General features: G+C 34.9%; 1 protein-coding gene across 1 annotated transcript in view; it reads right to left on the bottom strand.

The window, feature by feature from the left end:
- The window catches only part of LOC120637704 (beta-1,4-glucuronyltransferase 1), a 95,108-nt gene that overhangs the window by 46,700 nt on the left and 22,099 nt on the right, over positions 1-26,309 (bottom strand). The window contains exon 2 of the mRNA XM_039909659.1: positions 5,416-6,184. Coding sequence (XP_039765593.1) covers positions 5,416-6,005 — 590 coding nt within the window. The 5' untranslated portion in view covers positions 6,006-6,184. The remainder of the gene's footprint in view (positions 1-5,415; positions 6,185-26,309) is intronic.

Here is a 26,309-nt window from a genome sequence, read left to right as displayed (position 1 = left end):
GATTATATTTAATTGTATGGAAGAAAGTAAATGAACCTGTACTGTAGTGAACGTGTCCAAAAATAGTTTTAAATGAGATCTCAACAGTCGTGAAAATCATGTCGTCGTGAAGTCATGAAATATTACACTTTTATTATTATTCAATGTTTTTACTAATGAGAGTTTAATTTATTTTTAAAATAAAATATCTTTTTGTACACAATGGATGGTGTGAGGAGTTTAGTAGCTGGCAAATACGCCACACAATCAACCTCTGCACAGGTTCTTCGCTGGTAAAGACAAAGACTCGGTCCCCGACTTCTGGTGTCATCCGAACGTGGGGTCACCGTCATCACCGTCCGAAACCCCTTCACTCCAATCGTCGTCTGAGCCGAGATTCAGCCTCAAGGCGCTCTCGAGCCGATATTTTTAAAATGTATAACTATGGGCTATGCCTAATATAATAATAATTATTATTATTATAATTGCCTGAAAGAAAAAAGATATTCCATACAAACAGTTTGGGCTTAGTGCTAAACTTGTAAGCACTAAGTTTAGGCTAATAAAGCCTACGAACAGACTGCGACGTGAGGACCACGGCATAAGTCAAGTGCCCTCGAGAAGCGCTTTTGTCTTGAGTTTATTACTTTAAAGCTTGATGGAAAATGTTCGTTGTTTTTTTAGCATACCTGCTTTACGTCAGAGTGAAATATGGTTAATGAGTAAAGCGTGTTCATTATTGCAACAGCACTCGAGTTATCTTTGAGTGCGGTATGGCTGAGTAAACGTAGGCATCTCGTTTCTGTTTATTGCTTAGCATTTAAGTTTATATGTCTTTATATATATACTAGCTGTTGTCCGCGTTTATTACTACGGTTTTTTTTACAAATCCCGTGGGAATTGTTTGTTTCCTGGAATAAAAAGTAGCCTATGTTAATCTCCGTACTTTATAAAATCATATTGATCGGTTGCTTAGTTAGGGTGTAAAGGAAGGATAAACAAACAAACAAGTAAAACACACTTTCGCATTTATATTATTACTTAGGAAGTAAGGACTTATAAGGTCTGTTTATGTTATACAAGGTTTGTTAGACAGAACAGACTCTTAGAGAAATAATTATATTTTCAAAACCTACTTTGGATTCATTGACCGATGACATCCTCGTACCCCTTACGAGAATGTCATCCGTCAATAACACTCATTAATAAATGTGAAAGTTTGTTAAGATTGATGTACGCAAAAATTATAACTGAACGGATCTCACTGAAATTTAGAATGTAGATAGATAATACCCTGGACTAGTTTGTACACGTGATTTAATTATTGCGATTACGGTTACAGACTTTTAGTTGACGTGCGGGAAAAATCGTGGAAAACTTTTTTCAAGGAAGTTTTTAAAACTATATTAATAGCTATATCTCAACGGCGCGACGTGAAATTCAGCTTTTCACACACCCATTCTTTTTTACGGGTACTTATGTAACTATTCAAGTGATAACCTATTTCTATGTCAAAAATCAAGATCGGCGTGAAAAAAGGACAAACCAACGTACACTCCTTCATATTTAAATCTATAAGTACGTACGATTCAGGTACGTAAGACGGGAATTTTACTCGCTAGCACAAAAACTAACGTCGCAATTTTTATTTTGTTCTTTATGTTAATTATCCGCTGTAGCCTTGTAGGTTACTAATTAATATGACATAATAACTTGGAAGTCGTTAATTTTTTTTTTTGTCTACGTTTTAAATGTCGCATTCATTGCTGAGGTACCTACTTAACTATACGTCAGGTATGGTCACCGAGGCTCTTGACGATTTTTATGCTGCCATAAAAGCGTATTCCTGTTGCTCAGTCCGGGCCAGCTTCAATAGAACTTTGGAGGCATTTCCAAACGTTTAATTAACAGAATTAACTTCAACGTTACTGGCAACGTTTACAGTGGTATTATTAATGGCTCCGAAACAATATTGCTAACTATGGGCCTGATAAACATGCGCCACTCAGCAGGCTATAGAGACAGCTATGTTTGGAATGCGAATATCTGTAATAACCGGCATAGCTCAACGAGTCGCAGAACTAAAGTGGTAATGCGCGGGGCACGTAGCTCAGAAAACTGATGTACGCTGTAAAATCAATGCTACTTGAACTCCAACTAAGTGGAAAGATGACATGGAACTAATCATAGGGAGCCGTGGAATATGAATATCCTTACAAAAGACGCAGCAGCAGTGGACATTCATCGGTTTGATATGATGATGATGAGGACGAATAAACTGGTTACTAAAGATTGTCTAGAGGGAATTTATTTATTTATTAAATCATTCAAGCTATAAGGTCGTCTTTTCGCGTTATATTTATGTATGATTTATTGATCTTGTGCTATTTTATGTGCAATAACAGTTAAAGTTATTTTTACTAATCTTGTCCGTAATAAGTTTATAAAAAAATACGTTTGATTTTATTGGGGCAGTATAAAAGCATACGTAGATTTACGGCTAGTAATTTGTTAACCACAGAATTAAGAAAATACAGAAACTGTGTACAGATGCATAAAAAACCACTCCATTTTAGTAGTCTCGAACAGGCGGTCACTTCATACCATTTAGCAGTTGACACTAATTATTTTACGTCTAAAGTTCTAAAAATGGGAAAATGGAAAAGTTTGCTAGCTAGCAACATTCCGCGGTTGTAAAGTGAGATGTGCACGGGACGTTTTCAATGGTTTTGGGCACAATGCACTGCATGTAATAATGGCTGATCCAGGGTTCTGTTTTTCTTTATTCAGTGGTGGTAAAAGCAACAGCGAAGCCAACAGATCATAGAATAGGATAATACCAGAATCCGAGCCCATCATTCTGCTGTTGTCTTTTTGACAGCGAAACTCTCTCATGGGAAAGAGTTTGGAGTTTCAATCCACCACAAAGCGGTTTTAGCAAGCTTTAATGATTATAACGTACATAAATGTCATTGATAATACCGGGAACGATGGCTTTCAATGCTTTCCGAGGAAAGAAAATTGACAAATCAAATCTCCTCACGTACCTAAATACGTAATAATTTTTGATCAGACACGGAAATCAAATTGACTCAACTGGCAAACTGCTAGACCAGCGGCAGTAACCAAACCCTGTAGGTACCTTCCAATCACAAAACCACAGAGCTAGCCAATTCACCAGCGAGGTTAGTGTATTTATACAGCTGCTGTATAATATGCACTCATTCTGGTTTTATAGCAGCATTAACATATGCAATAGCCTGCAATCATTATGCTGCGTAACTGGTCTCGGGTTACGTGTTACGTTTATGCTTGACCGCCGTGTGACTAGTTAATGCTACAGATATTATCTAGATTTACGAGCAGGCAAGATATTGTTACATGTAAACTTGACTGTGACTAAAATAGCATATGGTTTTTTAATTGTAGCCAAAACTTTTGCTTTCTTTATTTCTTTATCACATTAAAAGGCTCTTAGAATATGCCAATTTTATACTTTAAAACATTGTGTTTGTAAGCATAAAATTGTACCTGTAATTACAACAGCAACCACACACTTCAGACCAAACACACCAATGCAACAGTAAATAATGCTAGGGAGCAAATGTAAGGATGGTGATACTACTTTCCCCGTCTAGCTGTCACATAGATGATCTAATACTTTTTCTTTTAATTTTACAGGAGCCTGTTAGCACAGCTTCTCTATTAACTTTTTGCAGTTCTCGCTAGGCCAAGGTATTTTAGTTATGGAGACATTTTCCTGGTACACCTGACACCTCTCGCTCCCACTTCAACTGCATAGAAACAACCTAGTCTAATTTACTAGAAATAAAGTTATTATTTTTATTTATTTTTTAGAATAGATAAAATTTCACGTGTATTAACTGACCGTATTATACACGTATGTGGTCGAAATATTATAATTTTTTTTTTTTAAAACATATTTTTCCGATAGTACCTAATATATTAAATCAATGCATTTTACAGTGATTTTCGATACGAAGTTATTTATAGCCATGTCCGCCTAGATTTTTCAGTTTTGATTTACATATTCATACATAATATACAGATTCGCCATAAAAGAGTAAATAACAATTTTTGCATTCTGCATAACTTGGAAATTACGTTGATGCTCAGTACTCGTTGAATGGAGCTATGGAAACCGGTCCAAGCGTGCATGTGAAAATAAGTATGGCAAGACTAGCTTTAATTAAAAAATTGTCTCGACCGACTCGCGCTAAACCGAACGTGGAAGTGAAAACGCTACTCGTGTGTGAATTAGAAGCGGTTCGACGAGGTGAAGCAAGAAAGTTGTCTATTTGTAAACATAATTAATGATTATAAATATATTTATAATACTTAAAAAAAAACCGGCATGTTCGAGTCAGTTGTTGAGGGTTCCGTGCCTTTTCACAAGGTGTCTAACAAAGTTAACAAGAGGGACATGCCGTAGTGGTTTTTGTTTACCTCCTTTAGAGGGGGGATTCCCACATAACCTCCGTCCTGCCCAAAGGTCGGAGGTAGGCACAAAACTTTCCCATCACGTCAAAAAAAAGGGGTTCTCTGCCTTTACAGGTTAGGTTAGGTTAACCTCTTATAGACCACTAGTTGAGAATGCAACGGCCTTGTAGTGCCATAAAAAAACAAACTATACGTCATTTTATTTTTTTATTCCACTAGCAATCTTACCAGGTGGGTAGTGGCGGGCTAACCTGTTCGGGACTATGGCAGTTATATTGAACACATACGCCTATTCGGTTTCTACGCGACATTGCATCGTACCGTCCGGGCACGTCTCTGCCCTAAAAAAAAAAGTCTAAAAAATTCGGGAATCGCACCCGGGACCGCAAATTTATTAGCACAGAGCTCACCGCTGCGCCGTGACCGTTTTTGGTCGTCAACTACTAAAAACGACTAAATATACTAAAATTATTAAATATAATATGAAGAATTACGAAATGACAGGAACCGGACGCATAGCCCACATAACGAAGTACCCTGACTGCGATAAAGCTGCGTCTCATATAGGTCCAATAATATATACCTACATACATAACATAGTCTGTGTAACCTCGTATTTCTATTGAAACAATTACATACTCATAGTAAGCTTGGATAAAGTGTAGTCACCTAGTACACAAATAGTAAAAATCAATAACAAAAACTTCCGTTGACACGGAACTAAAAGCTGTAATATATGAAAAGTGTCATTGTGCAGCAAAAGTACTGTCACTCTCAAGGCAAACGCGTTACCAAATAAAGAAAAATACAGTTATAAAACTTAGTTAATTTAATTTGCATGCTTATTTTACTCTTTAACAGCCACTAAGAGTTTAATGCACCGCAATAAATTTTACAGATTTAAAATATGTACCAATACATTCGATACATAATTAATTAATCAAAGCGCTGCAATATTTAAATGAAAATTCTTACCTCTCAACAAGTGGCTGGACGTTGTCAAGGAACTCGAAACCAGCGTGAGTTGTATAAGTTATTGATTCATGACACTGTATGAAACCGTGGTCGGCGCGCACGAAATTCTTAAGCACCCAATATTCACCACGTTGTATAGTTTGCGCGGGCATATCCTTGTCGTTGCACTGTAATAACGTCCGAAGATACGCAAGAGTAGCCGGATTTAAGGCGTCCTCGTCATCTATATCTAGCACTGTTACGTTCGGAGTCTCAGCCTCACCGGTTAACTTCTTTTCTAAATCCGGCAACGAAGCGGTGCTCGAAGCGGTTTTGTTTGTTGTTGGCATTGTGGACGGCGTCTTTTGTGAGGTAGACTCTTCCAATATCCGGACGCTAGAGTCCGGCGGTCTCGTGTCTGTATAATTGCGCATGTCGTCCCTGTTTGAAAAGCGAAACTCAGCGCTCCTTTCGGATCCGTCAACAGTCATCGGTACCCATTCAACGCCTGGTGTACTGCTACTGGACAGATGCATCGCAGCGTACAATAGTACGACGATGTTGATCACGATACTCACTCTAAACACAAAGTTGCGACGGTTATTCAACATTATTATAGCGATTTAGGCACTTGTTCTTAGAAAAATATACTTTAACTACAACGTCCTTCGTCGTCCTCTAGGACGCAGTTTTCTGTAGGGACCTGTACGTGTCAGCATCACAATTTATTGTGTCATCAGCACGCGTGTGGAGGTTGGCTCTGAGCCAGCGCCACGTACTCTTCTCGCTTCTGTAACAAAAGAAAATCAGTTGAATTTTTCCTTCTGCAATGAAGATTAACGAGTAGCTCTTGAATAATGCAAATTCAATTTTGAAGGACGTAATAATAATTAATTGCGTCAGCGTTATGCAGATGTAAATTAATGTCCGAAGTTATGTACGAATTCTTGGCTAGTCGAATGAAAGTATGAAAGTAATTAAAATGTTAATGGTTTGTGAGTTATAGTGATGGTGAGATAAGAGATAGTCCTTGTATTTGTAGTCTTAATACACTGCTGAAGATGCAATTAGGGAAGTTAATTAAAATTTTATTCATATTAATATTGCTGTAAAAGGCTCGCTTCATTTATTTTTAAATGCACAAATATTTTTCTTGATACTTAAGAAGACACCGGTGTTTTTTAACGCTTATCATTATTGAATCCCTTCGCAGTGTTTAATCTGATATCATCAAAGTATGAAAATAATGCAAATGCTAATGGTTTGTGAGTTACAGCGGTGTTTTTTTTATTTATTATTCCATTACAAGTTAGCCCTTGACAGCAATTTTGTCGGCTGTTAAGTGATGATGCAGTCTAAGATGGTAACAGGCTAAAATGTTAGAGGTATGGTAGTTATATTAAACCCATACCCGTTATTGTTTCTACGTGACATCGACCGGGTAGTAGGGTCGGTAGGGAAGTAACTAGTTAAAAACGAAGCCTTTCACCGGACAAAGATATGAAACAATTCGGTCCTTGTACTTTTAAATATATAATTTACTGGCGAAGCAATAATAGGAGAATTAATTGCGATTCTATCTCCAACAATATTGCGGCAAGATTTAACGTCAAAGGCTTCCTTCATTTATACATAATGGCATAAAACTACTTTTCTTGATACTTAATTAGAAACTAGTGTTCTTATAACGCTTATCAGTGTTTAATCCATTCGCGATGATTAATCCGACATCAAGGAAAACTGTTTAACCACTATCGGAACAAATTCCAAGATGAAGTATGAAGATAGTACAAACGCATCTCAATTATGAAACTTGCTTTGCAAAAATTTATTTATGTATTGTAAGTGCAGAGACTTCTCATATACTGGACCTATTATTTTACCTCAATTCAAATGGTATGTGTACATAGGTATATTAAAGTAAATTTCTTAACACTATGCGTTAAACAACTTCTGACCTTTCACTTAGCATTGAAACGAAATTAAAACTTGTAAGCCAAAAGTTTTCCAATGAACATCATGAAGGTTTTTTATGCGAAAAATTCATTACATAACAAGTTATAAAGCTTTTTTATCCCACATGATGGACAACAAATTATGAATTGTAAAATACTGAGATTTGATTTAGCTATTGTTGAGTTTCTTGCCTGTTTTATTTCGGTAATATGTGCTTTCCAAACCGGTAGTACTCACACAAGAAAACCTTGCTATTCAAAAGTGCTAAAGCCGTAGGATAAATGAATTTAGAATTTAGGGACCAAAGGTGCTTCTGCGATCCAACATCAGTAAACGCCGATTAGACTACCAACTAGGTGGAATAATATATAGGTGAATCCCTCCGTGAAAAATTTAAAGAAATTGGTATACTTACGGTAGCCTCACAATACATTTATAACAATATAGTATTTGTAAGACAACATATTAGTGTTTATAAACAAAAAGTGGATATAAACAGTCGACTTACAAGAAATGGTCATAAATTAGTGACATCTGCATATCGTCTGCGTAAGGTGCAGAAGTCATTTGTGGGATTGAGTATACGCTTTTATAATATGATTCCTAAGGTAATTTTGGACCTACCAATGTATAAGTTTAAAGAATGTGTTAAAACACATTTATTACAGCGAGGTTATTATACAATTGATGAGTTTCTTAATGACAAGGTTGCTTGGAAGCATCCGGCTCCGCTTTCATCTCTCACAAGATAGAAAAATGAATGTTAAAATATAAAATGTAAATTTTTGATGTTGGAAAAGAGCAACTGCTGAGTTTCTTGCCGGCTTCTTCTCGGTAGAATCTGCCTTTCGAACCGGTGGTAGAGTCACTACACACGGACAGACTTGACGTTTCAAAAGTGCTTGTATTAGGCCTACTTGAAATAAATGAATTTTGAATTTTGAATTTTGAATATAAACGAGCCGTAGGGAATCAGTTGTTCCAAGGAAGCGGCACAAGAAACTGTAGAAATAGGAAATCTCTTCACTAGATACATGTACATCCGTGCATGTCATGTCATTTTGGTCGATGGTTGATTGGAAAGTGGGTATTTATTAACAATTGAGGTTATCGGATGGTAAATGTTCTCATTATATTATTACTACTGCCTTTTAGATGTCACTATAGTTTATAATCATAACCGTCGCCGCCACGCCTTTTCCTGGACTCTAACAATTTTGCCATAAAAGGAACATAACGGATATATAAGCTTGTTATATTCGTTTGATTTGATCTACCGACCTGTATTTACTTTGATTTAAAACGTTATAAAAGCCGGCTGTAATTGCTGAGTTTCAATTTATTTTTAGCTTTTCTTAGTATAGAATTATGGATATTATCTGTTCCTTCATTAGAATTTCTTGTTTCTAATAAAATTGTTTTTATGACTTATGGATAGACAAACACAGATATACGCAGATATACACGTTCGAGGGTAAAAGACGGCAAAAATTAAAGTCACACAATCTTCACCAAAAATAACCAAAACAATTTTAGTTCTCGTTTGAAGAATTATCAAAATTTACGTCACAGAAAGGATTTCTTGCTTAGTTAAGATTTTAATGCTTTAGAAAAATAAGGTCAAAGGTAAGATAACATAAAAAAGCAAGTATTATCGATTACAGAACTGTACTAATGTGAAAAGAAGTTATGTTATGTTATGTTATGTTTTGTTATGTTATGTTATGTTGTTATGTTATGTTGTTATGTTATGTTATGTTATGTTATGTTATGTTATGTTATGTTATGTTATGTTATGTTATGTTATGTTATGTTATGTTATGTTATGTCATGTTATGTTATGTTATGTTATGTTATGTTCTGTTATGTTATGTTCTATTCTGTTCTTTTCTATTAACAAAACATCGTTTCTTTATATTTTCGCGCTCTTTCGATCATAACTCGTATCTTGGTTTTTGACGACACTTTAGCTCTAGGAGGTCAGAAATGCAGTCTATAGCCAGAGCATAACTATAATTTATGATCATTATTGCGATTTTTCACGAATTTTCGTTACGCATGAGCAGTAACAAGTCTTTATAAAGTCTTATTAAACCGTTGAGATGATTCAAGGGAAATGGATACGCATATTGAGCACACGACCTTGACCAGTTGGCTGGCAATGGCACAGGACCGTGAAGATACTGAGAACAATATGATACTATTAAATGACCACAAACAACCAGACGCATTCAATTAATTCACTGTATTGTGTGCGGTTTTGGCATGTTTATCAATAAAACCTATGCTAACATACTCATTGTGTTGATTGATGATGATTCTAGACATAGCAGCATTAAAGCTTTGGGGAATAATCGAGATATCATGTTAACAACTTTGAGTTTTATTTTTTTATTTATTTATTTATACACTTTTTTGGGACACCACAAAACGAATAAGACATGGACAGGAAAGGAATAAAATTTAAAAGTAAATACGATTTTTGGCACAGAGTTAGTTAAAAGGAATAAGAACGGTCTAAGCTACTTATTATCCCAGGAAAAAAAAGGATTAAAAAAACCGTAGTAAACGTACACAACGAACGCAGGCCTCGTTTGTATTAAGGTATTAAACTTTTTATGTTAAGTGGTTCCCTCGCATGTGATCATCGGTATGTTGGATTTTCTTAATCACTTCTCCAATACGCAGTACGTACCTCTTTTATTTATTAAGTATTTTTTGTTTGCCTGGATTTCTCATGACCACAACATGATATTAATTCACTGCGCAAAGATGGATGGACTGGATGGAACCGGAAACCAGTTGCTATTTCAAAACTTCAATGCCGCAATTCATCATCACAATCGGCTGTTTGGCAACCATCGAATCGAAAGGCGTGTAGAAGCAACGTAGGAATACACACTCCGCCGAATTTACTCGAATATTCCGATATTGCTTTATGGTGACGCCATAATTGCCTAGTGGTGAGCATGTTCGGCTGCTTAACAATCCTATCAGGTCAATCTTATCAGGGTCGGGTGGGTTTGTCTGTCAAGAAATTCTAGTACCCGGAGTTTTGGAATTGGTGATTCGTGGAAAAGCCTAACGTGATGCCCCAAATGCCGCGGACAGCACTTTAGGTTTTCGGTCCTGTGCTTGATTTTTTTCCCGGTCTTCCGGGGTTTCCGGATAAAGTCGGAGCTGCCGTCCGATCGGACTGTGCTAGTGAGGGAATAGTGAGTGCACCTGAGATTGTGCACACACTTGCGCAGTATAATATCTCCCGCGAAGTTGATAAAATCTCTCTAGAGATTGCCGAAATCCGCCATATTATTTAGGGAAACTGTTTGTTTTAGTTTTTTTAAGTACTTGTGTCTTGTTTTACGGTCAACTGACTTTATTATCTTTAATAGGTCGTTCCGATAGCTTCCTGTTGCCGTTCCGTGAGAAAAACACTAATTGATTTTCTTTTTCATTGCTTACGTTGAGGTTAAATTGTTTTATCAGCATATTTTCATCATGCAGCTGGGAAATTGCGTATTCTCTGATAAACAAGAGAGGTTCGAAGCTTAAACTAACCACTTTATAGAGCCATGGTCGGTGAGATAGATAGATAAATTCTTTATTGCACACAATTAAGGGATAAAGATAATATCTATTGAAAACAGAAAAACAAAAGAAAGAAAAATAAAAATACGTAAAGGCGCAGTGAGCTACCCTAACCATCCGGAACTCTCGAAATAGCTTAATAACTTTCAACCATATAATAATCCAACAATACGGTTTTTATATTTTATCCATTGATCTTATACCTAATACATTTCACAGCTTTTGTTGTTAGCTAATATTCTGCTGGACCAACTTTAAGAAATCAAATTAAATCAAAACAAGCTATAATAAATAAAATGTTATTTGGCTGTTTATTGGCTAACAAAGTTAATTTTTTTTTTGTTGACCCGCTAGCATTCTCTTGGAATTGATACTAAATAAGGAAGCAGTGAGGAACTACGCGATCAGGCTTCCTAACCAATAGGTTATTGTTAACGTCATAGTTTCAAACGGCTTCAAAATTCGGGGAGATTACTCAGCAAGAAATTGAGCAATTGAGTTCGTATTTTATAAATGTTATATCCTCAAATACATAACGTTTCAATTTACATCCTCGTGTACCTTATTAATCCCACCCTTTGTAGACTGTATTCAAATTAAGCAATTGAATTGATTCATCGTCTGGCAAGAGCGCCGGCGAGACGCTATTTATCCCGGTTCTTTATATTGGCTTCAAGTTTAAAGTATTATTTATAATACGAAAAATGATCCTTTCCTGGAAAAAGGGGAAGAAGAAAGAAATCGAAGGTTTTCTATGCAACGCGTTTTTAAATTATTAAGAAAGTATGTTTTATCGATTTAGCCGTTAGGGCTTTTTATGAGACTTCCCGTCTCAAATATGTTCACTTTTTTTTCCACTTACCTTAGATTTATATAATATTCAGTAATGATAGAAATAAAAAAGAAATAAATATACTACGACAAAACACACATCGCCATCTAGCCCCAAAGTAAGCGTAGCTTGTGTTATGGGTACACTAAATAATAACTAAATAAACACCTAGCCACTGAAAAAACTTGTGTATGAATGAATCAATGAATTTGAAGTAGTTCTTATAACAACTATGGCAGTTTGTATTATATTCGCACATGTGCACTAGAAAGCCAAAAATCATATATTTTAAGAATTAAGCTCAAAATAAGGCTCTATTGTTTGAAATTTTCGTTCTGAAAATTGACGGCCGATTGGCGCAGTGGGCAGCGACCCTGCTCTCTGAGCAAAGGCCGTGGGTTCGATTCCCACAACTGGACAATGTTTGTGTGATGAACATGAATGTTTTTCAGTGTCTGGGTGTTTATCTATATATTATAAGTATTTATGTATATTATTCATATAATTATTCATCAGTCATCTTAGTACCCATAACACAAGCTATGCTTACTTTGGGGCTAGATGGCGATGTGTGTATTGTCGTAGTATATTTATTTATTATTTATTTATTTAAAATCGTCTCGCTTTTGAACGCTGTTTTAAGTGACGTTATAACAAGAGATTATAAAGTTCCTACTTAAAAATGTATGTAGTTAATTTTAGTCGCAAAAAGCTGTGCTAGGAGGATGCGTTTATGATGCAAGGCGTATATGCTGTTCTTCAAATATTTTAGATCAATATTATTTTCATAATTCCATTCCAATTTTAATTCAAAGTGTTTCAATTTGAATTTTTTTTCGCATTTAATCATTCATGGAGTAGATTTAAAAGAAAAGTCATGTTGGTTCGAAAGAGATACAGTTTTGTTATTGTAAAATAAACGAGAAAATTATGATTTTCGCTGAAGTAAAAGCAGACATATTTACTTAATAATAACTTTATGATTTTGCCCAGAAGTCATGATTGTGGTCTTAAAATCCCGTAAAACCTATTTGGGAGGTTGGCTGCGATGCTACTTTGTCGCCACAATGGATCGTAAGTCGACTCTACGGCCAGGAATTCGTTTACAGTGAATTTAACTATTCTGTTTCCCCGGGAATGCTGCGTTTGCGGTCTAAGGTTTCGCGTGTTAAAATTATTTGAAACATGGTTGAATACACGCTTTAAACTATTTCAACAATGTATTCATACTTACAGTATCGGTTTTATTGATTTTAATTTTATTTGGTTTAAATTTCATTGTTCGTTTTTACAATATTAGATATTTTACTTGGGTATTTTGCTTTCCTAGCTGTGCTCCGCACTTTTACACGGGTTAAATAGATTTATTTTAGAGGAATAAATAAATAAAAATATTTATATCATATTAATGTATTTTGTAACTTTGACTTTTTTTTTTTAGCACCACAATCTTCATCTTTTCTTCAGAAATTATATTATCATACCATTCAGCACGGCTAGCATGGGTAGCAGACAATTTTCTCCCCAGGGAAAAGAAAAAAAATTATCTGCTGACACACCTTATCAACTCTCAGATGACTGGCGCATGAGGGGAAATTTTTTCCAAATAAATATATTATAAATATACTACGAAAATACACACCAAAGTGCCACCTAGCGCCAGCGTAGCTTGTTTTATAGGTACTAAGATAGCTAATGAATATTTTCCAGTTGTGGGAATCGAACCCACGGCCTGTTCCAGTCCAGTTGTGGGAATGGACTCAGAGAGCAGCGTTGCTGCCCGCTGCGCCAATCGGCCGTCAAATAAATAAATGCGAAATAATATATGGGTTAATTTCTCCTAGTCCATGTTTCCGTGTTTTAGCAGGTGGATACGGTAGGGTATATAACTTTTGTCTCCAGTCTGTGCTAGCCCTGCAGGCGTTTATTCGTTTGACCACATTTAAAATTAACCTCGAGAACCTTTTCATTTAACCCAAAAGGTCCGTCGTAAATATTGATGTAATAATTTTTACAATAGGATAAGTATTTTAGAAGATAACTTCCAACACCACATCTTACAACATTTATATCTATGTAATGTTGGTTTAGATGAAGATGTAGCAAGCTTATAAGTTGTACACACCCCACGGCTAAGCCATAAATAGCTCGACACGGCTATAAATTCGCCAATTAATTTGTGTTGCTACTGTAAAAGTTTATTTATGAACTTAATGGATTAACAAGAATGGCCTAGTTACGGCAGCGAAAATTAATCGACTGTTACTGTGACGCTGGTAGGTAATTGGATGGGTATCCGACTTTAGGTATCCACATTTCGCTATTCCCTGGCGCAGCGGTAAACGTTGTGAATTAGACGGTAAACGCGGTAAACTCTGTTAATAGAATGTCCAGGTTTCGATTCCCGGTAAGGGCAAATTTGGAGAATTTGTAATTTCAGAATTTTCTCTGTTCTGGTCTGGTTAGAGGCTTTAGCCGTGGCTCTATCCCCTCCCGACAAAGACGCGCCACTAATCGATTTAGTGTTCCGGTGCGATGTCGCGTAATTAACAGACCCTTGACCAAAATCTCTGGTGATAAGTGATGATGCCGTCTTAGATAGACAGAATGCGAAAACATTTATTATAAAAAAAATTAACTGTGCCCTTTAATGGGCCGATTAAGGGTTTATGATGAATAAGGTATGTTATGAAACATCACATTCTTGATCCAGATGTATTAATATAACTATAAACAGCAGTAGCTACAAGGTATTCATCTCATTATGACAGAATAGCCATGCGTTCACCTGGCTACCTACTTAACAGTAACGGCGCGCGCGAAGACAATATTCAAGGCACAGTCGCGACCTTCAGGAGCGAAAGTGTTTTACTTAGATCACATTACGGTCATTATGCTACCGTTACACTATTCCCAAGATGCATTTTGAGCAACACTCTTGCCAAATCCATTGTCCATTGTGCTTAGCTTAGCTTTCTTGAGTGGATGTAATATCAAATTACGTGTAAGTAAATAATGGAGAACGATTATGTTTGATGACTCGTAATTACGACTTGGCACTTCATTGCAACGCCATGATATATTATTACATTTAAGGAATTATAATTTTGTTTATGCGTTTAAGCTCTAAAGCGTGGATATAAACTAGCGTCAATTGTGGCGTTCAAATATGCGTCCTGCGTTTGACCAATCAAAACACATGTGCTCAAACGGACGCGTATTATTGGTTGGCCTCAAGACGCAATTTGCACATATCTTTGGACTTAGGTTAGACGTCTTTATTTGTTAGCAACTTTGGACAAAGTTGACGAGAGCTTTTATTTTTGTCCATCCGCAATCGAGGTGTGGGAGATTAAAAAAGCAGTTTAACACTAACGTATAGGCATTAATAGTAATTTAAATTTGAAGCCAACCAAACTCGCATAGAAGCTATGCTAAACTCTTTTAAAGAAAGTAGAGGTAAGACTAAAACAGCTGTCTGTGGCCTGGGGAAGATAATGATAGTGAAATTGCAATTCGGGTCGGAATTTGGGTAACCGTTGTCCGTTTCAAAGGGTATTTGGTAGACATGCTGGAGATTCCGAATTCGCGTGGAATCAAAAATAAATATCAACTTGTGAATTTCACACCATTGTATACTTAGAGTTTGTTGTACCGTTGAATATCAACTGCTACTTCAATCTAAAGTCTAAGGAACTCTACGGACTCTAAGGAATATTCAAAATAATTGAAGTTTACTATCGCAATTGAATAAATTGATACAGCCGCCGCACCGCGCTGGTGATACTGAATACAGCATAGTTACCTAAATATAATAATAATAAATTTAATTTTCTTAATATTTTTTTTTAAAGATATTTTACTAAAGAATAGTAGACATCGGACAGGTTTTACTGTTGTACAAAGAAAAATAATTTATTGTCTATATCGGCAAATTACCGACCCGTGTATTAAATATAATCGACGTAATATAATACACCTCCTTCTTGTTTATCAAGGTCAACACATTCAATACGTACGAAGGGTGCGGTAAAGTACCTATTAATGTAAGGGTAGCCGTCGGCCCTTGTTTATAGTTCCTACCTAGTGGCGTGTACCTAAACTTAATTGCAATTTAATTTGTTATTCGAGCATATAGGTAGGTAGTTTACGCTTGGGACAGGCCGCTCGGCAAAATATTCCTGTAAAAAGAATCCCTTAACACCTCTCTAATATTTTAAAATATGAGACTGTGTATGTGTACGTTTGTCCTTTTCTGACACAGTACATCTAAATATAAGTAGGTACTATAAAATTTAAATAGCTTTTTGCTCGTTTACTAAAATACCCTTATCTCTGAAAAGTTTTTATGAAAGTCTAGGATGAACGAATGGTATTCTGTATTGGTAAGTAGGTTCACAATAAGACGCGTTAGGTCGCGATATATTATGTAAAACAGCGGAACCAAGTTTGTAGGGTTATAAGAAGTTGTACGAGGACGAAATAGCGGTGAACTGATAGTAAGTTATAAAATTGAAATACATATAATATAGTCATTTATATATGTATTGATTTAAATTGTGTCGATTAATCATCCTTATACAATTAATCTATATGTCAAGGTACAAATTTTTTTAATTTAAAATATTAAGCTCTGACCTCTCACATAAAAGGATGAAATCGATATATTATACTTGATTAACATTTTCATATTAATGCTTCCAAAGAAATACGGAAATCTAATTTTGGATCAAGTGGAAGGTATTTGAAAAACAAATTTTATGGAAATATCGAAGTCCGAAAATTAATATAATTTAGTGAACATAAAATATTTTTTTTTTAAGCAGACTGTTCTTTAAACATAAAATATATAACACTACTATAATAAAATAATACGATAATTCATATGACAAAATCTGCTAGAATTTACAAAATACAATTTAAAACTGATATTTTAATGGATTTCAGTTTAACATTACAATCTCGTTTTAAGCCTTATTAATGTAATTATGTACTTTTCCTTTAGACAACAAATCTCGTAGGCATTGTCTGGCGAGTGGTGTGAAAATATTACAATTATTTATCTGTAGCCAGCAATCCATACTATCTTTGATTGATGAGCAAAACAAATGGCTAAATAAGACTAGCCTACGGTATTTCTCGTCCATCGGTGACTGGGAATCAATATTTTATACCAAAAGTGGATATGAATGCTTAACGAGCTTCACGCGTTTCGCCTCTATATGGGACAGTTATTAGTTATACTCGTTTTATGGTAAGATAGGCGTCAATAAATCAATGACATTCTGTTAAACCTATACTGAATATAATCCATCAATAAAGGAACACGCAAACATAAAGGTGATGTTTATTCTTCTATGAGCTAGCTTTTCCCAGGAATTAAGGTTTTTACGAGCACATTACAGTACGATTGACGTGATTATAGATTATAGCTTTGGGGTAGGTAGCACGTTTATATCTCATTCATGTTATGAAAATAGAAATTCAATGATCAGTGGTAGGTCAGTGGCATTATTCAAGGATATTTGCTATTGGATAATAACTATTTCAATGTGCAAAAACTAAATTGAGCGTCTTTCATCATAATTGCCTCATTGAATTCTTAATATTAGTTTTTGACTCTATGAAATGGATGCTATGCTATATTATGTGAACACAAAAGCAATATCAGAAAAACGTTTTTAAGAAGACTCCACTGGTGGTAATCAGAAATAATTTGGAATAAACACATACTATTTCGGTTGCCTTATTTTACCCGCTAGCTTTTCTCGAAACCCTATGAAAAAAAAGCTTCTTAGAGCACTTAACTACTGATACGATACTTCGGGTTTCTGCCTCGTATGTTGAGATTGTGTGACGTAAAGTAACTGTGAGATACTTTTTCAGTGATATTGTACAAAGTTATTTAATTTCTGACAGATAAATACTAAGCTTTTATTTAATATGTTACTATCGTTAAAGGGCTGATTTTTGATAGGTAGAGGGACTAAAGTTATAAAATAACAAATCGATAAGTTGACTTGGACTATAAATGTTACAAAACCAAATAATTTACGCCTTAGTTACAGATTATTTCGTCATCAGCCTCAAAACCAAATAAATCTTTTTGGCAGATTGTAACCAAATTTGGGCAAATTTGGGTGACTTAGACAAGTCTTTCTAGTCTCTACTACTGAATAATTTACTAGAACAATCTCTTTTCTTTAGGCTCTTTTCTAGCCCTTTATAATAATCCATTTTAATATTTCTAATACGAAAACGTCTGTTTGTTTGTGTTCTAACTTTTTATCACTTTGGTTGATCTTGGTGTAATTTTGCAAATGTAAGTTAGCTAGTATCCTGGACATGGGGTTTCGTAAGGGTTTTAAATCCCTACAAGCCCTAGTAAAAGTTCCTGCAGGATTTACTTTCCATGGAAAAATACATTTTCTTACAAAAGTACAGTTTCGTACAGCTAAACCGATTTTGGTGAAATTTTGTTGATACATAGTTAGCATTAGATACTTTTTACAGGAATAAAAACGGATCCGGTTCCGGTTAATAAAGGCGAATTCAGCTGCTACTCCTAGAGCTACTCATGATGATATTTATTAGATCTTAGAAGCCATATTATGCTAGCTCATTTGCGGGTGAATGCTTCATTTGGTATAGTTCGGTGACTAGACTGGCGGCCGCGCCATTAACAGGAAGTTTTATACACGTTGCGCATACGCAATCGTGGCATTGCGTATATCTCCATTGTTCCACGTTTATAAATTTATCAAACTGGTAACTTTATTAATTAATAGGAGATATTTCCAATATATCATCAGGTAATAGGTCGATGATGATGATGAATTCCAAATATAATTAAGTAGGTATACATTTTGCATTAAACAATAAAAAGCAGCGATAAAAATATTCTTGTCTTCTGAGATGGTACTTACAGAAAAAAACTAGCAATTATAATGTATTTTAAAGTTCTCTCTAAACATAAGTTACAATCAGTTCTGTTGCGACTGCGATCGCAGTGTGGGTACACAAACTAAGTTTAGTTGGAGGTACTTATTAGTGATGATTTGTATCTGGACAGATCGTGAAAAAAATTTTTTTAACACAGACTTATTTGCGTTTTACTAAGTGAGTTATCTGGAATTGATTTAGCGATCACGTAAATATTTTTAAGTTACGCAAACGGAGAGCCAAAATAAGATGATACAATGCGAACACACAATCGCAGTCTATGTGGAAGCCACAAGTCACGACCACAGACGACCTAACGTCGTACATCGCTTGAAGGTAAAAGGTAAAGTGACGATTGCCCATTTAGTTTAATTTACGTCACTATCAGACAAGCGTAGATTTGACATTTACGAGATACCAAAGCAACTATTCGAATATCATCACGAACAAGATGAAAAGGTAAAGTGTAGCTTTTGAATGGCTATTCAGGGACTCTTATGGCATTTTATCATAACTGCGCACATTCTGTGCTGTATATTTTGACAGGTCTACAATACAAGTCTGCTAAGGTAAGTATAAGTATAAGTAACAAAGATATATCTATAGGTAATATTTACGCTGTTTATTGTGTAGCTCGTGTTACGATTAGAATGCAAAAGGGCATCAGGGCTTACGTTTAACATTTTACATCAGTTAATAACCAGAGGACCAATCTGTTGAGAAATGCCAGTCAGTTGTCAGTTTTTGTTTTAGGGCGCCTCTTCGAGTTGGCCAACTTCTATGCCAACGTTGTGGCAAACATATTGGCCCTGAATTTATAAAGTTGTTCACACGTCGGAAGGTCGTTCAGTTTACATCGGTTAGGACCAATGCGCGGCCATTTAATTAAAATAACTGTTTATTGAATTACTGCAAGAACTTCCTTAGTTTTTACAGAAACCGGAGGCTATTTTGACTACCATCGCATAATGCAGTATTTAAATTCGTCATCATCATAAATCAGATTTCTGAACCTCAAAATTATGAAAATACTAATAATTTTGAGGTTCAGAAAACTGTCATTTCAAAATAATATTGATTAGAAAAAGAAACAAAGGAAAATGGTGGATGCTGACAATACGTTGAAACAAAATATGGTATGAAAATTAATGTTACAAACTAAATGTGTGGCCATAATTCCACCAACAACCTACTAATTCCCTGTGATCTGTTGAAAAACCGACACATACCTAATCTGTCTTCAACTAGTCTTCAACGTGTGGAGAAAACTTAGAGCGATTAGATTGTCATGTTCGCATGCTATTTCTTGTCATCATGACTATTTTGTAGGAAATCAGGGCCGTGTTTTATTACTAATTAACAACAAGTTTCACGAAAAAAGACACAAAATCCTACGTAGTTAGAGCTGACCAATAACAGGGAATCAGGACCCTGTTTTTAAGGTCCTTACTATAGGTATACCAGCATATAAACTTAAGTATAATAAAATTGGGGCGAGTGCAAAGGTCTAGAAGGGCCAAAAACTGTGACCGACTGAGTAAAAATTTGTTTAAAATATGTATTTCACACTAGCAGCTTTTTAACAATTTTCCTGTACATAAAATTTGGTGGCTTCTGGTATTACATTCGTAATACACTAACAGCCACAAGGGCAATTTCATTCTCTCGGCGAGGATATCCTTTATTTATGATGCATATTAATATAAAACTCACAGAAATAGACATTGCTGTCGATTACTAAGTAAACGTAATTAATTCAGGTCGTAGAACCTAGAGAAAATGTGACTATCTTCGACTTCTAGCTTAGGAGGCCGCCATAAGATTCGCTGAGGATTTTATGCATGAAAGTTATAGCTTACATATAACTGTTGTAAGTAGCTGTGTAATTACGTTTACACCAAATATATGTAGTATTCACAGATATTTCTGTTCAAACTATCTCAAACATAACAAGAGTGAGTCAAATTTACAAATTTCAAAAGATTCTGGTAAGCAACATAAAACTAATTTTTATTTATATATCAACTAAAACGAGTAAACAAGTTATTTTCTAGAATCTTGTATTGCTGATTTGAGTTTGTTTTTATTTTTATTTTTTTATTTATGTTCCGAAAAACTATTATAGAATGTGAAAACTCCATCAATGCTTTTTTTTCAATCAACAACTATGTTACTAGTTTATTTCTTAGCCTTTCTTGTACGAAGGTTTTAAAACATTAGATGCATCTGCGCTCTCAATATTTGTCCAGTTACTCAATCTACAGGCAATCGTATACCGTAGCTCTGTGTCTATATTGAACTACTGGGTTTGGATTTAAACAGGCATAAAGCTGCAGACGAACATCAATCATGTAGTCGGTTATCGACGATCCATCGATCACTTAGAAACATTCCACCATTCTATGTTGACTTCCTACTATTCAATTACAGTAATCATAACACACATGTGGATGTTACCAGGGTTACATAAGTTTGTAAGTATCACGTTTTGCAAGTTTATTAGGCAAATCTGAACAGGTTTATATAGCGAAACAACTATTTAAAACTAATCATTTCCACTCGTACTTACGAATAAATCCAAGGTTTTCTGATACAGATCCATATTGGAATTAGTTCGCCCTTTGGTGGTCAATATCGCCCAATGGAACCGAAACTGTACGTGTACTTACTTATACAAAGTTACACTAGATATATGGTAAAGATAGGTATGGTAGTTAAAATTTGCATGAAAACCTAATGGTACTATTTTGATGTGGTATTTCGTTATACCACAGATCGGGTACTTAGACTTGCTTAGACTTTCATGAAACAATCCTTGATAAGGGGCTCCGAATACGAAAACCAGTACCTTACCTACTAACCTGTATAAGCTCAATGTCTTAACCTATCTTATTTTTCTTTATTTATGTAAGTACTATTAATTTGCGGGACTATAGAAATACAATTGCAACTAGTATTTTCTGTCTTTCTCCGTAATAATATTAAAATATTCCAACATACATCAATTATTGTACTTTCATGCAAATATTAATATTCAAAAAACCCAAAGGTACACAATTGCATTTTTCTCTTATTAAATTGATTTAACTTTTAGATATATTAATTTTTTTCCTGGTAGGTAAAATCTTATATGCAATTGTCGAAAACGAACATCGAATTCTAATTTAAATTCAAAATTATTTATTTAGAGTAGGCCTTCCTTATAAACACTTTTAAAACGTCAAGTTTATATATTTGTCAATCTACTACCGGTTCCTGAAAGCAGATTCCACCGAGAAGAAGTCGACAAGCAACTCACCAAATTTTTTCATCATTTAATGATTTGATACTTTTAATAGTGTATATAATATAGCGCCATCTGTCGGGCTTATTTGTGAATCTAAACCATCCAGGGTGCCAACCACCCAAAAATTCATTCAAATCGGTCCAGCCGTCTAGGAGGAGTTCAGTGATATACACACGCACACAAGAAATATTATATATATTAAGATTAAGTCCGTAAATTTCATCAGCGGGTCATTTTCAGAGCTTTTCGCTTCGCAGAGAGTTTCGCTACAAAAACTTTAACGTTTTTCTGTTTTTAAATAGATATTTAAGTGCAGGTAAAATCTTAGTCGTAATTTAAACCAAAACATGGTTACACTTTGGAACTGTAATTAAAATAATTGCTTTAACTACACTTAATATTAGTTTAACTCCAGTATACATTTGTACATTTATTTTATTTAGGTTACAAAACGGCGAGTAATTTCACAAAACTAATTCTTTGCAAATTATTGTCTCAAGATGCAACCGCAATGCATATAATTCTAATACATTTTGCCTTTTCGTAGTTTTAGCTTTACTTACCTACGGTTTTAAAGGTACTTTGTGGTTATGGAATTACTTATCCATCTCTTCTCCTTTGTCTTGGCAAAGTACAAAAAGTTTCTTTGTATTTTATGCCTATCCAAAGTAATAATCCTTTTTTTTTTAATATGGTAATTATATTATAATATGGCGCGCTTAAGTTCTTAAAGTTTGGTTGAATTTGCAGGTTACTTCTAGTTTGATTTTGTTTTTGGGGTTTTTAATATTGATTTGCTGTACGTTAGAAACATTTTTATTGCACAAAAAATTCCAAAAAATTTCCGAATATAAATTTTTTTTTTTTTTGTTTTAAGAATAACTTCATATATCTTATATATACTACGACAATACACACATGGCCATCTAACCCCAAAGTAAGCGTAGCTAGTATTATGGGCATTAGATGACTGATAAATAATTTTATGATTACTTTTAATATACTTACGAGCATAAACAGATTACTTTTAATATACTTACGAGCATAAACACCCAGCCACTGAAAAACATGCATGTTCATCACACAAACATTATCCGGTTGTGGGAATCGAACCCACGGCCTTGGATTCAGAAAGCAGGGTCGATGGCCACTGCGCCAATCGGCCGTCAAAATATATTTACTATAATATTTTTTTTGTTTTGTTTGCTTTTTCATTATAACTTCTTTCAGTAAATTCATAATTAATATTGGAAATTACCATGCTGCCTGGAATTTATTTATATCTATTTGTGAACTATACTCATAAATTATAAAATGTGAAATAGTAGATGTATTTCTAAATTATTCAAATATCGATTTATGTGGTAAATATAGTGTCCACATCGACATCAGACGAAAGTGGTTTTAAAACGCAGATAGTGAATTATATTAAAATAAATTAAAAAGTAATCTTGCGACTTATTATGTCAGGAATATTATTTGTTTATATTTTAACTTTCATCACATTTTTTAAGTGACTGTTGCGGGGAGGTCTCGGGCTTCGATCCCGGCAGGGGCGATTTGGGAATTAGTAATTTCAGAACTTTCTCTGATACAAATCAGGCGGTAAAGACAAATAAGATAAGCGATTTAGTGTTACGGTACGATGACCTTTTGGGGGTATGGGTTTAGATTGCAGCGCAAGGTTGTAAACTTGTAAACACACCTACTCCTTTGTACCTATGACGATGTTTCAAGTGGTAGGAAGCTATCTAACCGCAAACCGAGACGATGTCAAGAACATAAATTGTTAGTATCTGAGACCACCGCATAGAAACAAACAGTTCCGACTCATACGAAAAAGCAGAGTAACTAGTGAAGTCTGGAACTTTGCGGGTAACATTTCACAGAACTAAGCGAAGTGGGCTCAAGAATGTAGTCAGAGTTGTGAATTCGACAACGCCTTATTAACAGAATTGTTCTTTTAACGTGATGAAGTAGGTCATTATATTCAAAAATCTAAGCGGTGTTGTAATGAAGTACATCACTCCTAGGGGCTGTAATGTAATTAAGAAGAAACATCCCGCATGGGAAGAAAATACAGATCATTCTAGAAAGATTGCATCCCTCTTTCACTCCTAATCATAGTGTTGCTTCGATGCGTCGCTAGAGCCAGTAGCGTGCATAGAGGGTATGCAAATTATATAAAATCATAAAAATCTCCAGTACAAGTTATAAATACTTAAGGGTAGGCTTTTTATGACACTTAGAATGCCTATCATTGAGTTTTTAATTACTCATACTGGAGATTTTTATGATTTTATATAATCTGCATACCCTGTGCATACTCTCTATGCACGCCACTGGCTAGAGCCATATAATATATATATAAAGCCGAATATAATTGATAACCGAAATAGGTCGATTTTATTTGATTTTAAATTGTGCGGAGGAACCTCACAATCTTGTTTTTCCGTCTCCGTTCTCCTAAAGAACAGCAAGACGTCGTAGACGGTGGCATCCTTATGTGGTTAATATTCAATTAATGCGCACAGAACGTTTTTTATCGACGTTTCTGATGGAACAGTAGGATTTAGAACGTGTCGCCAGAAACTGTTTCCTGCTACGTAAAACTTGAGTACCTTTAAGGCAAGAGTGAATAGGCATTTTGTAGGCATGCGTGCTACAACCTAAACGAAGCAAAAAAATAAAAGTAGAAAATTCGTTTTAAACATTATCTACCAATCACAAAACCAATCAGATTATTACATGGTGCTATGGAAATTTATTGCTTGAGGTGTAAAAACTGTGGCATGTAACGAAGGGTTGAAGCTGTATTGGTCTATGTAGATGCTTTAAATGCAACAATAGCGCTATTTTCGGGAGCTACTCTAAATCCCTCATTACATTTAGGATTCATACCGACCCATAACGTTAGACAAAAGCCCGACCTGTACGGTTGCTAGACTGTGTTAAAATACCACAATGCCTTCAAAGCAGAGAGCGTGCTAGTTAACAAAGGTCGCAGGTTGTAATCTCTGTCGCCTACGCAATCTTGCGGTTTAACCATTTCTTTCAATGACATCGTAAGATTAGTTTTGACTGTAGTAGCGTAACCACAATTTGAGACAACGCAAAAAATATTCATGTATAAAGAAAAATATTTTTTTTTGTACCCATCTGATGGCGTGTCGATGCACATTTGGCGCAAAATCGGGCTTTACTTACTTACAAAGAATTACTTACTTACCTATTTAGATATATATTTCTTAAAACAAATCTGTTGTTATTGATCATGCCTTAAAAATTGCATTGCTTAAAAAAAAGAAATAAATAATTTCTTTTTTTTTAGCAATCCTATTATGATGCATAATTTTTGGGGCGATATTTTAACGTGCTTTCCGATGCACTACGATGATACTGTGTGAATTTTTAACAGCAGGAGAACATACTTACCAGTATACAAAACTTAGAACGCAGAAAACAATAATCGAGGTACAAATCGTTAGTGAATAGCCAGTTTCCATCATAATCTAGAGTGGAATTTTTTTTTAAATGGAAAAACAGCAAAAAAGGACAGTCATTTTCTGAATCCGTGTTTAAAAGTTTCGCCTTTTGTTTCTTGCAAGTGTGATGAAAAACTTCGTATGAAACTCGTGTGCATTGATCATTACCGATAAAATCCAATTTACCACACTTATTTCATAATGAAATATTATCCGTTTAAAAACTTCAAACTGTTATGCCCATAGATTAAATATATTAACTATTGTGTTACGGCTAACTAATGAAGAATGTAATAATTACTTCATGCCCAAAAATAAACCTAACATTTCTTTTGTTCTATTTTACTAAACAAGTAAAATACTTACTTACCTCCTAATATTCTTATTTCAGAGTATTATCATTATATTTTTAGTTTATTAAATTTCAAAATGATAAGAGTTATAGTATACTGGTCTAAAATTATCCAACCGGACTAATGTGGAACATTTTACATGTAGATATAATTTGAATACTTTTTATTTCTTCTAAATGCGTTGCTAAAGTAAAATAAGTCTAGGTTTCGATAAAATATATTATATTTAGTGTCTAGGAAGTCAACCAATCCGCCAGGGCCAGCGTGGTGGACTACGGCCTTAACGCCTTCTCATTGTAGGAGGAGATTCGTGCCCTGTAGTTGGCAGGTAACGGGTTGATGATGAATGTCCAGAAATTATAATTTTTTACGATATAACATCACGACTAAAGCGGTGCCACCGTCAAAACGTTTCTATTCTTTGATTTCCGATATTCATGCAGATCATGAGTTTTCCAGACCTTATATCTTCA

This window comes from Pararge aegeria, chromosome 4 (genome assembly GCF_905163445.1).
Source record: "Pararge aegeria chromosome 4, ilParAegt1.1, whole genome shotgun sequence".
Classification (NCBI taxonomy): Eukaryota; Metazoa; Arthropoda; class Insecta; order Lepidoptera; family Nymphalidae; genus Pararge; species Pararge aegeria.
Note: the sequence above shows the minus strand (reverse complement) of the source record. Positions and strands in the feature narration are given on the sequence as shown.